Below are 13,507 nucleotides of genomic sequence, written 5' to 3'. Positions count from 1 at the left end.
CTCGCCTCAGTGACTTGCCGTTAAGTCGGTTTGGCAACGGTGCACAAAAAACAGTCCGCTGCTCCGACCGTCCAGGAACGTTGATTTGAATGGGAAGACCGTTCTATCCCTTCAAGCTCTGTGGTTTGGACTCAATGTTAGCAGCAAGAGGCAACGGAGCTCGCTGTTTCACATGCCAGCTGGTCAATATCCTCTGTGGGCCCAAGTACTACAGCTATGTAAGAGACAAATTACATATATATACGTCCAAAATCGCCAAACTTAGCCTGTCCTTCAAATTAGAAAAAAAGAAATTAAAAAGAAAATTGTATCAGAAAATGAAGGCTTTTACAGACTGATTTTCTGTAGCTGTGGTCAGGGAGGAACCTCCATCATATCAGAAATGGAACACAAAGACTGGCAGATATCCGACATTTAATAAAATCCCAATATCGGCAAACCGATATCGGTCTAACCCTAGTAGAGACAACATTCATTCATGCCATTAAGTAGGCTACATCCTTAATTTATTACTCAATTGGCTTGCATGTCAAGAAAAAAGATTGCACAATTGAACATTTGAAATAACTTACTCTGCATCAGTGAAGCAGATCAGTTGACATCTCAGCTTTCAGATGGAATTATGCCAGCAAGTCAATCCACTTCCTCATAGAAAAGACAGAACAGCAGTGACACAACTGTACAAGACTTGTTTGTAACAGATCAATTTATTCTCTATTAGTTTTTGTTTTTTTACACAATATCAAGTCTACATCCCCATAGAGAAGCCAGGCAACAGTTGTTAAATTATAAACAGAGAAGGTGCCTAGTCCCGCTTCATTGCCAGCCCTCTGTGATCCATCCAACATTAGGAAACAGAGAGACGACAGCTGCATGATACAGTAAATCAATTCCTGTACAGGGGATGCTGAAATTCTACCATGGCGTTTCTAGTTCTGCACTGAGTAGCCACATGAGAACACGGCAAAATAAATTCCCAAACAGGAGGAAAAACAAACAAAATCCTACCAAAACCTGAAAAAAAAAAAAAAAAAAAAAAAAAAAGAAAAAAAAAGATATACAATCATACAAACATGAGAAATATTAGAAAACTATACACGATTGAATGTGCTTGACATAATTTTTGCATTACAAATATTTTCCATTTCACGTAAATATATATAGATTTCTCATTCTGGACCGATTCATGTTGCTGTACTCCAACGTACGCGGCTAAAAATTGTCAAATGATGAAATATGCCAGAAATGTAAAGCTCTGGTTCAGGGATAGAGCCAAAAAGAGGGAAAAAAAAGAAAAAAGAAAAAAAAAAACGGTTAACACTCGGATAAGAAACGGGACAAATCAGTGCCTCCATCTTAGACTTCAACCACCAGTGGAAAGTTCATATTTATATATATAAAAAAAAAAAAAAAAAAATACCGGGATTTTAGTGAGAGGAGCCTTCTGGATAGGTAGAAGGAAAATTCACAACGGTAGATAAAGGAGAAGCAGTGATGGACAGTAAAATACTACAACTGCATATCAGTCAGAAAACAATGAACTGCATATCACACCTTCCCACACAGTTTTATATCCGTTAAATACTTTCTTTACACAGTTTCTTACATGTATATATAATATACAAAAAACCCTCAATTTTCAGTCTAGCTAATAATATCAAATCCCGTCAACATCTAATGCATTGTATCACCAAGGGTCACGTACAATCGCAGGCAGAAAAAAAAAATAATTCATGATATACCATGTTGCTAGTTCAGGGTGAGATGAACCAAGAAAAAAAAAAAAAGGCTACAAAATAAAAATTCTGTATTTTATTTACCTGGAGAGATTGTTACACTGCATCACACAATATAAAGAGCAGCCGTCTTGCCCTGATGCTGCTTTCTGAAAGCATTATAAGCAGCGAAAACACTAACTGGACAGCCTGACACTGTAACACCGTTACAGATATCGCATTCCAATCCCAACTCTTGCCCCGGTTAAGTTGGTTGACTCTACGCTGCGGTCGGAGAAGTGGCCGTATTCCCGAAAGCTTCGATCTCTCTCTCCCGACTCTCGTGGGAATAAATAAGGAAGGGGGGCCGAATCTCCGGGGTGGGGGTGGGGGTGGGGGGGTCGTCGGTTGAGTCCGTTTCAAAATCGACAGGAGAGGAGAAAATAACCCGAGAGGGAGCTGCTTCCAACTGAAAAACACAACGCGACACCTTGACGTGGAACTGTATATACAATCCACTTCTCTGCTCTGCTCACCAAGGTGCAGAGGGTACAGGGTTAAATACAGGTACGACCTGACAGCCACGCAATCACTACCCCCCCCCCCCCGTTTGGGAAGCTAGAGATATTATTTGTGATTGGATTTTTGCAATTTAAAAAAAAAAAAAAAAAAAAAAATCCAAGTCTGATGCTTCATATGTTCATACAGGGTTGTTTTTGTTTTTTTCTCCTTTCTCTCTGAAGACTGAAGAGGTAGTTTCACATTCAAAACGGGATATGGAAGGTGATTTCGAGACACCGGCTTTCAAAAAATCGCAAATACAAATAATAAGCGTTAGAGTCATTTAGAACGAGAACGAGATCACAGGGAGAAACGAAAAGGAACGCCGTAGGAGGAAAGAAAGGAAAAAAATATATATATATAAAGGATAGAGTCTTTACACCTCTCGACGCGAGTAGGCTTGCCGCGGCGTGGACACCGAATCTACACCGGGGGGGGGGGGGGACTAGCGAAGCCGGTAAACGAGTCTCAAGCCACGTCGAGCGTGCTCCATCTTTACGTCTCTCTGTCCACTAATCTCTCACTCTCTATCTCTCTCTCTCTCCTTCTCCAGAGAGGGTGTTGTTGTGGCGAGGCTTTAGTAGAAGTGAAGATCTTGGGGAGGGGAAGCTGGTGCGGCCGGCCCAGCGGAGACGAGACGAAGACGAAGACGGGACAGCGGCCCCCGGTAAGAGTGTGTGTGTGTGTGTGGCGGGGGTGGGGGCTGGATTTAGAGGCTCCGAGACTGTAGGTTAAATTTGGGGTGGAGTGGGGGTGGGTGGGGACGGGGGGTTAGAGCTGGAAGCCCTCCATGGGTCCCTCCTGCTGCTGGAAGATGAACTGGCCTTGGTTCTGGTCCACCTGCGGGGCCAGGCTGGCGTCCTCCTCCTCCACGCCGAAGTAGTGCTCGATCAGGTCGAAGGCCTTCTGGTAGATCTCCTGGTTCTCGTGACTCTGCAGGAACTCGATCTTGTCCAGACCTGGAGGGGGGCACACACACATCAAATTTGTTTTGTTTGAATGACACATTTCATTCAACAGTGTCACAAAAATATGACAATACGCACTGTGGGGCAGAGAAATGAATCGCGATATTAGCTGCATTTTATTCTGCTGTAGTAATCACAAATGAGTCGGCTTGACCGTCACAGTTTCACAAGCTCTCCATCCAAATTATAATATTTGGACTTTGTAATAGGGCTGGGCGATATGGTTGAAATCAGTATCAGGACTTTTCTCGATATCAATATATATCACGATATGGTTCATGTATGCAAAATCATGTTAAATAATCAAATTAACGTTCATCTCATTGCACCGAATGGTAATGTTAGGTGTGATGTCAAACAAAACAGAAATATATTAGAAACCAAATATCAACCAAATATCAAATTCCTTAAGTATGTGTATATATTTAGAAATCTAAAAGAACTTACACACGAACAAGAAGCGCAAACCCTAAGATTGCATCTTTTCAGACAGATTTCTCTGCCTAACTACTGCTGATGTCACCGACTGTTTTTATCTTTCCATTGGCTAGTTAAGGCTGGTTAAGGCTGATCTGAAGTGGTAGGGAGAGAGGCAGGCTACATGAAGTCACTGTCACCCAATGCAATGCCAGGGCTCCTATTTTTCCTGTATAGGCCTGTATGTGAGAGGAGTGTTTCTACAAAAAAAAAAAGATCCACTGGGTGGTGATATTGGCTCATAAATGAAAATGAATAGACTGTATTCTCAACTTTTTCAACGCCTTTACACACACGTGTTTCATGTTTTATGGCAAACAAAACACTGAAATATCAACCACCAACAAAAAGTAATTCTGTTTAATTTATAGAAACACTGACACTTGCACAGCAGTTTGGCTCTGGGTGCTTTATAAAGGGCCAATTAGAAACTATCCACTGATGTTTTTTGTAAATTTCCAGATTTCTAGTAGTGGGTAAAATTTCACCATTGCTGACATTAACAATAGCATTGTTTGGTGCAGCCCCCTTTTAGTGTTCCGTTAGTTCAGTTATTCTGGAGAGTTGCATGAACATGTTTGGGACTAACAGTATGGCTGTATTGGGTTTTAAGTGCATTTATTAATCTGTAAGCAATTCTAATTTGTTTATGATAGGAGTTTAGATTTAGAGGTATGATTGACTGTTATTTTATTGGAGTAAGAATATGTTGTATATCATTTAAGGTCATTTCTATTTATGTAAATAATTCATGCTTATGTCTTTGGCCCAGTGTGCCTACTTCATTTACAGTACTGTGCAAAAGTCTTAGGCACCCTAGATTTTTTATATAAATTTCTTAGAAGTCTATGTTTGTTTTCTGCATCAGTGTGTGTGACTGCTGTTTATTGTAAATTTTTGATATTCAGAAACTTTTCATTTCATTAGTTTTGAAAGCATCTTCGCTTTGTGGATTTCTTTGACATATGCCTAAGACTTTTGCACAGTACTGTATGTACAACGGATTTCTTTCCAGTTAAATAGATTGAGCTACAAGTAGTATTTCCCTCCACCATTTATAGTGTGTACAATTTCTTTTCACTCATTTGTTGGCTGTATGGAAATTGTCCTCTACGTCTATGCATAATTGATGTTGAACTGCCACCTTGTGGCCAAAGAGTAACATCAAGGTAGCACAGCTGTTTAAATAGCTGGTTGTGCTGTATTTATTTCTGTATTATCCTCACTCTTCTATTGTTTCTTATTTCCAGAAATCACATTCCACACTTTACACCAGTGGTTCTCAATGTGGGGTCCGGGGACCACCAGGGGTCCTTGAGGGGGTTCCAGGCGGTCCCCAGCAAATTGATCTATTGTTAAACTTCAGCATTATTTCATTTACAAGAAGTTAACACAATTAGAGACTGTAGAAGAATGACTGTTTTGATCATAGTTTCTCTGTTATCTCTCTACCTACAATACAGATAGTCCAAGAGACAAAATCCCATCAAATGGGGGTCCGTGGCGCTAATGTGGACCCAACTAGGGGTCCTTGATATGAAAAAGGTTGAGAATCACTGCTTTACACCCAACAAGGTGTACATGTATAGCCACTCAATCAAGTCCAGTCTGGGAAATTCAGAACATCTTCTCTTGCATTTTACTGGATACACCACAGCCACTACAACTGCTCGAACCAGTCAAGTTAGTTAAAGGAATAATTCACCCAAAAATGAAAATTCTGTCATCATCTCCTCACCCTCATGCCAAATGAAACACAGGTGAAATTTGTTAGTCCATATAACACACAGGGAGGTTTGCCAGCACAACTTGGTAGCAGCCTTCTCCAAAACAACTGAAGTCAATGGGGACCTGTTCTTTAGAGAGGGTGAACTATTCCTTTAAGAAAGCTCATTTTCATTCCAGCTGTATGATGGGTTTTGGCGGTTGGTACCGTAAGCCTCCTCGATGAGCGCGCAGTAGGGGTTGATGCCCGATCCGTTCTGCTTGGCCTCCTGCTCTCCCAGTCTGAGGATGTTCTCCAGGCCGTTCAGAGACACCTGGACAATCTTGGAGTCCATCACCGTCAGCAGGTCACACATGGGCTTGATGGTGTTGAGAGACACCAGGTATCTGCACACACACACACACACACACACACACACACACACACACACACACACAACAGGGAATCATAATCACATAAGGTATTGAGACGGGAATTAACAAAGAGAGAAAGAAAAAAAGACTAAAATATATGAAACAGTACTACGAAAACAAAATTAAAACTCCAGTCCAGTTTTTATATCTATGAATTTCAGGTCTTTCACAGAGACTCTTGAAGAATGTGGCATATATATAATTTTTTGAAACTTTCAGTTACCCATTATAATTAAAATACAGGTCTGTTTTCTAGCATTGTAAATATTGCTAACTAGGCTTTTTCAATATATCTCTTTGCCGATATTGGCCTTTTATTTAAAATGGGATCTGATCCAGTCAGCATCGTCCACCACTGATGTGATGGATATGATGCAGTTTGATTGTTTACATATTTATTATAGAACTGATCAGTACTACTGGTTGTCTATGGGAAGCCGTTATAAGAGTTTAATAAGGTTTAAGGCTTTCCCACCCTGACAAGAAAATAACTGTGGGGGGAAAACATTGAATTTTTGGAATTTTTCTTTTTTTCTTTTACATGAGATATCCACATTTTACAATACAATCCACAAATGTCAATATTGGTATCAGCCTTCAAGTAAGTAAATAAATTGATTACATTGGTTAAACCCTATTTACGACATGAACAAAACTTACGAACACTAAGCTAAATGTTTAGTTGTCTTTAGCCCTTGGATCAAGAGTTCAGTGGGTCAATTTGAGAGGGAGAGGAATGCCTTCAATCCAATGAATCAAAACATAGACCAAGATAATAGAGGGGTGTCAGTTTTTAATCAAAATTCCCTGATATTCCCTGCCTTCTCCAGAGACTTAATCAAATTCCCTGACTTTCCCCGTCTGGAATATACCTCATGACATCCCAGGAAAGTCATGACCGGCGGGGGAATGCGGCAAAAATGTACCTAATCTGTGCAGGGGTGCCCCCGGAGGTGGCGTTTGTGATAGCCCACGCCGCTTCCTTCCTGGTGCGAAACTCGGCCTTCTGAAGGATCTCGATGAGTACTGGGAAGATGTTGGCGTCGATCACGGTCTGGGGGGGGGGGGGGGGAAGAAATATCGACGTTATCAGCTACGTACGTACAAAACACCCTTCTCTCTACTACAAAACGGAGCCGAAACCCCCCCCCTTTACCTGAATCTGAGCTCTGTTCCCCGCTGTGATGTTGGATACGGTCCAGCAGGCCTCCTTTTTGATGGACTCCTTGGGACTGCTGAGGAGGTGTAGTAAGCAGGGCAGCGCGGAACAATTCAAAATCACCTGAAACGACACGCGGAACGAGGGAAACTGAGTCTAGCGGGGCTGCAACTAACGATTATTTTCATTGTCGATTAATCTGTTGATTAATCGATTAGTTGTTTGGTCTATAAAATGGCAGAAAATGGTGAAAAATGTGGATCAGTGCATTTCCCAAAGCCCAAGATGACGTCCTCAAATGTCTTGTTTTGTCCACAACCCAAAGATATTCAGTTTACTGTCATAGAGGAGTAAAGAAACCAGAAAATATTCACATTTAAGAAGCTGGAATCAGAGGATTTTGACTTATTTTTCTTAAAAAATTACTCAAACCGATTAATCGTTGCAGCTCTAGAGTCTAGTGAGGTGGGGATGGAGGTCAGCTGTGTGAAAAAACTGAATTCCTACCTGTGTCTGAATGTCGTCCCCTGTCACGATGTTGCCCACGGCGCGCAGAGCGGGAGAAACCACTTTGTAGTCGCTGTGCCTGGAAACGAGACAGACAGACAGACAGCATGTTCACAACACTGCGCTTCTCTGTTAAGCTTCTGCTCTGGGAATAAGGAGTTTTTCTTACATAAGCAGCTCCACCAGCCTGCGGCAGACCCCGGAGTCGATGACCGTCTGGATCTTGTCGTTGGGGCCGTCGGAAAGGTAGGACAGGGCCCAGCAGGCGTCGGCCAGGACGTCCGGGTCGCTGCTGAAGAGGAGCCGGGACAGCACGCTCAGACAGGGGGACACCTGTGACGAGGGAACGGAAGAGAGACGCACTGTTATATTAAAAGAAAAAAAAAAAAATACACTGTCCCATCGTCCCCCGTTTATTCCCTAGGCATTAACTTGGTGTGTGTGTGTGTGTGAGTAAATGCGGCCCGACACACACACACACACCGCAAGATCGGACATGATAAGCTGGAAAACCGGAACTGACCTTGGCGAAATCCGGCGGCGGGTTCTTTCCCCGGCACAGGTTGGAAAGAGCCCACACGGCGTTCCGGGTTATTGTGAGGCGGTTGGATTTGGCGAGCAGCCTGGGCGTGGAGAAGGAAAAAAAAAAAAAAAAAAATCCCAACTGTTATTGTGGGACTGTATAATTAATTTGACATGCAACACGTTCAGACAGTCTGGCGGCAACCCCCCCCACCCCACACACACACACACACACACACACAGAGGGGAAAGACACATACTGTTGTAGAGAAGGCAGGATGCCACAGTTGAGCACGTAGTCTCTGCACTCGGCGTTGTCTCCGGCGATGTTCCCCAGTGCCCAGACCGCCTGAAACACACCGACTGCTCATCACTCTCCGATCACATTATGTCCTGTATTCCAACACTCAATACAGCAAACACCTACTGTATTTTTTATAAGCACGTGCCCCTTATTGGAGAAACTCTCCCCCAGACAGTATTTGAGGATTCCCACTGTTGGCCCCCGATGCAACATTCCAGGACTTCTGCACTTCCATGACCTAAAAATGTTCTTCCTTCCTGGTTTGTTAATGTCGTTTCTCTAAAAGGGGTGACCGGTCTGGTTTCCGCGGCTGAAAACCACCAGCTAATGCGGTGGTTCTCGACGCGGGGTCCGGGGACCACCAGGGGTCCTTGAGGGCATTCCAGCAAATTGATGAATTGTTAAACTTCATTATTTTGTCATTTTAGAATGACTATTTTGATCATAGTTTCACTGTTATCTCTCTACCTACAGTACAGATAGTCATGGAATTCTGGACAAAATCATATCGGACAATAAAAATATTCTCAGATTTGGGTCCGAGAGACAAAATCTCATCAAATGGGGGTCCGTGGCTCTAATGTGGACTAAATTAGGGGTCCTTGATATGAAAAAGGTTGAGAATCACAGAGTTAATGCAATGAATGTGTGAAACAAGTTGTTAAATAGTCTGCTATATTCCTGATAAAATTCCCTGATATTGCCCCTGACTTCCCCAGAGAATTGACTAAACTCCCTGACTGGAACACATCTCACCTGTTCCTGGACGTCCTCGTAGTCGGAGTTGAGCAGCTCGATGAAGATGGGCACGGCTCCCGTCTCGATGACCACCTTGGTGTGCAGGAAGGTCCCCGAGGCGATGTTGGTTAGGGCCCAGGCTGCCTCAAACTGACACAGACGTACACAAATGGCATTTTACAGCCCCACCCAGAGTCAAGACATTATAACCAGCGAGGGCCAAATGCTGGTAAACCTATTATCTTTGGTCTTTGCCTGTTCTCAAACTTTGTCCCTGCTGGCCACTGTACTCTCTCTCTGTACTGTGAGCCAATCAAATTGAAGCAAAACAACAGCTCCGTTATCAAACAGACTCCTGATTGGCTGCCTGTTACACTGCTCTACATAAAGCGATAGCGTCTAACCTTCTGTTTCTCCATCCCTTGGATGTTAAATAGCCTAACATTGAGTGAACGAGCCAGTTTTAAATTAAGTATGTGCTCTTAGGGCTGGGCGATATGGTTGAAATCAATATCATGATAATCATAAGGGTTTTTCTCGATATCAATATATATATCACGATATGTTTCATGTATGCAAAATCACGTTAAATAATCAAATGAATGTTCATCTCATTGAACCGAATGGTAATGTTAGGTGTGATGTCAAACAAAACTGAAATTTTCAAATAATATTCCTACCATACCTCATTTTATCAGAGTTTTTAAGTAAAATTTGCTTGTTATCAATTCAGACAGCAGAAATGTGTGTCACGATATCAAAATATCTTCATATCATCACGATATGATTCCACTGAAAGACTATATACTATATTGAATTATCGCCCAGCCCCATCCGCTCCTGTTAACTGAATGTTTTACACAGCACCTACACGGAATGCCAACGAAAACCGGTAGGGTGGCATTTCTATGAAAAATGGATATTCATTATTTTGCCTGATGAACACTGTTCCTGGCAGCTACGTTTTTTTAATGTACCGGCCCTTGGCAGGTGAGCGGAAAAGTTAATTTTGGACACTGCCCACATCACATGGCGAGTACAAGATTAGCTTTTCGTGACAGGCCAGAAGCACCACAGCAACACTGCGTCTGTGCAGGCTGACAGTAAAAACACCCAGACATCCTAATGACAAAACTCAGGCCTGGCTGTTGTAGCAGTTCAGTTTCCTGAGGCCCTTACCTGAAGTGTGCAGTTTTCACTCCTCTTGAGGAACTCCACAAAGCGATTCACAACCCCGGGAGTGGAAATGACCTCGTCTATGGGGGGGTTGGGCTCTGCAGAGGAAAAAGGAGGACAAGACTAGTCTCTCGGTCAATGTAAATCTCTAATTCAAAGTGCCAAAGGCTTAAAGGAAGACACTGGCGCTTTCATCGACTAATGTGCAACAACGGGACTTATAGCAGTTTTGTGTGTTCAGTGGTAGGTGTGCTGTTGTGCTTTTAGCTTACTCATAATATTAAACCGAACATACGAAACATAGAGTGTGCTTAAGTGTTAACATGGACCATGCTCACACACACACACACACACAGGGGAAAATGCTGCCAATTATGTTGCACAGTGGCAAGAACCCAATCGCCAAACGTTCGTGTACTGTGACGTCCTTTTCCTTGGATTTTCTGTTGATGCAGTTTGAGTTTCAGTAGGTGGCGCTCTTGCCTTTGTCTGTTCGGTGCTAACTACCCTGTTCTTCTTCTATTCATTCCAAACAAACAGGAAACTTCAAACGCGTCACTTCCTGTGCACCAGAGGATTTTTTTTCCCCAGGAAAGATCTACCAGCGGGCGTTTAGAACGGCAAATTTAAAAGCTTTCACGAACTGGATATATGTGTCATATCAAATCAGACATTTCGTGAGCTTAGAATTATAAGGTTCTATCCGTCTTCAGGATAGTTCTGAGATATTGAGCTTCAAAGTTTTCAGCATCCATCGAGTTAAATGGAGATGGGTCCTTTTGTTTTAGAAATTACAGACTCAAAAAATCATTATTTTAAAAAAAAAATAACACCACACATATGTCAACAGGCACTCATAGAATAGGTTCATGCGACTAACTCTGCTTTGACAAAGGTCAGATAGAACCTTATAATACCAAGGTCACGATTTATTAAAAAACGTTGCAGATTATTACTTAAAGTTACTTAAACACTAGTATTAGAGAGATGCACAACAAACCTTTGGAGAGTAATTTCCTGAATTTCTGTGTGGCAATTAGCTGCTGGTCTGAGTCATCTGAGAAGATCATCTGAATCATATCTGGAGTTATAACCCCTTCCTACAGAGAAACAAGCCATGTACAAATATTTCAAAATCACAATCACATGCAGAGTCTTAAAAAATATGAACTGAGACTGAGGTGAATTTGACCTTGAACCGTATATACCGGGTCAGAGAGGCAAATTAGCAGAAAGAAGACAACAGAAAACTACAGTTGACACACTTACACCTGCGACGGGTACAGTGGAGCTGATGTCTGGATCCTGGATGGGACATTCCAGCATGGACTCCTCATTTGAGGGCACGCATACGTTCCTCCTCTTGAACAGCTGCGGGAACAGAGCAAAGAGTCAGACCGATTTAAGAGCACAAGACTGGTTTCGTCTGATTACATTTACCAGTCGACTCGCAAGCCCCTCCAGCGTGAGTGGAGGAACCCGTTTACCTGCTCCTCTCTTTTCTGTTTGCGGAGCTGGATGCCTTCTTCCTCTCTCCGGCGACGCATCTCCTGAGGATTCAACGCTTTGTTCTTGTAGCTCTTCATCCTGTAGTTGTCTTTCCCCGGGCTGGCCATGGCGTCTGGGGAGAGACAGCAGAAGAAGAGTCAAGTTATGGTCAAGGTGCATACACTGAATAAAATCAGACCTAATCAAATCTCGATTAGCTATGAATAAGTGACAAACAATGGGGGGGAGGGGGCACACCCAGCATGCATTCAGGGTGGGGGTGATCATGATTTCAGGTCAAGACATGGTCTCCCTAACGTTACAAGCTAGGGATAGAAGTTGAATGTTAAAGATTAAGTCACTAAAAACCTAAGGGCGGGGGCAATATAGACCATAACCAACATATATGTGGTGTAAAACTACCATACATGCTGGTTAATTCATTTGCTAGCTCGCCATTTCGACGGTACAGATTAAACCGGGTTTCTCCTCCAGAGGCCTACGGCTAGCTGCTAATGTTAACTTATTATGACTGACGCTGGTTTGTTAGCCGGCTAACGCTACATGGCGCCGATATCAAACTATTTACGAGTTTGTCTAAGCCGTTACAGCTTGTGCAGTCACATGAGATGATCCTATAGTTGTAACGCGAGATTGTGACATTTGGTTAGCTATATGTTTGGTTTCAAACCTGAGCTATTCCTGCGATTTACCCTGTGGTAGTAGCTCCTAACTATCCCCGTTTGTCACGCCAAAGTCCAATCAAAAATTCTGGCCGTGTACTGCATTGCTTGCTGGCAAAGGCACGTGCTTACCAAAGGTAACGTCTGCATACAGATATCCTATCAAGCAGCACTTTATTTCAATAAAATCTCCCGCCCTCTGTGGTGTATTTTGGCAGAGAAGTCTTATGGGACTAACAGCCAAACTGATTCTAATCGTTGACATTTTATTGAAATTCAGTGCTACTTGGTGGATTGTATGAATGCCGAAGTGAAGAGCGACTCCTACAAGATTCGTAGAATAGCTTAAATCGTATTCTACCAGATATATACCTTTGCCGACACGCAAGGACACTTTAAACTGAGAGATTTTCAAACGGAGTTTGGTGTGACGTTCTCTCCATGTAAGAGAACGGAACGCATCGGGCTGTTCAGCCTCTAAACTAGCTTAACACACCTCTCTCCCCGTTAGCTCCCTAGCTAATGGTGGTTAGCAAGGTAAGTCTTGTTGTGTTGTATGTTATGCTTCTCAGAAATATTACGGAGAAAAAACGACGTCCTCAGTTCTGTAAACAGAGATAACAGTGTGTTCTTACCCATTGAAGATCAAACTTATCCGTAAGAAGCGTTTGTTTATTAGCGACAACCTCTCTTGCTCTCTCTACCTTTACTGAGAGCAATATGGCGTCCGATTAAAACTTTCCCAGCAAGCCCCTGGCGTCAACAACGCCTGACGTCGCTTCCGTCAGCTGTTAACCGGTTTCGCTTAACAGGGGTCAAATTAGCAAGAGTTAGCCAGAGTTATGCCGGAAAATGTACATTTTGCCTTCCAAGCAAACGCGTAAAACAGTACTCTCTATTGGAAACAAACTTGTGTTGTATTGTGTAAATTTTATACGGAGACAATTGAGCATTTATCTCTTCAGTGTGTACATGTAAATGTATTCTGGGTAAATTTGCAGCCAGACTTCAGGAAAAGAACTATACATTTCCATAATGCCCTTTAATGTGTGATTCCTCGTTTTAACTCT

At 42.6% G+C, this 13,507-nt stretch overlaps 1 protein-coding gene across 1 annotated transcript; it reads right to left on the bottom strand.

Moving 5' to 3' along the window:
- Positions 1-3,047: 3,047 nt before the first annotated feature.
- kpna5 (karyopherin alpha 5 (importin alpha 6)) lies at positions 3,048-13,142 on the bottom strand. Its single transcript, XM_071512894.1, has 14 exons — positions 13,073-13,142; positions 11,754-11,887; positions 11,536-11,637; positions 11,267-11,366; positions 10,270-10,364; positions 9,109-9,240; positions 8,309-8,397; positions 8,050-8,149; positions 7,696-7,859; positions 7,527-7,605; positions 7,017-7,142; positions 6,787-6,914; positions 5,655-5,833; positions 3,048-3,235 (listed from the first exon to the last, which is right to left on the bottom strand). Exons 1-14 carry the CDS (start codon positions 13,074-13,076, stop codon positions 3,048-3,050), a joined length of 1,620 nt encoding a protein of 539 aa, XP_071368995.1. The 5' UTR covers positions 13,077-13,142.
- Positions 13,143-13,507: the final 365 nt, after the last annotated feature.

This window comes from Centroberyx affinis, unplaced genomic scaffold, assembly GCF_046629955.1.
Source record: "Centroberyx affinis isolate AG114_WGS23_722 - 3 ecotype Tasmania unplaced genomic scaffold, CSIRO-AGI_Caff_v1 ptg006614l_1, whole genome shotgun sequence".
NCBI classification, from domain to species: Eukaryota; Metazoa; Chordata; class Actinopteri; order Beryciformes; family Berycidae; genus Centroberyx; species Centroberyx affinis.
This window is presented reverse-complemented; position numbering and strand designations above follow the sequence as displayed.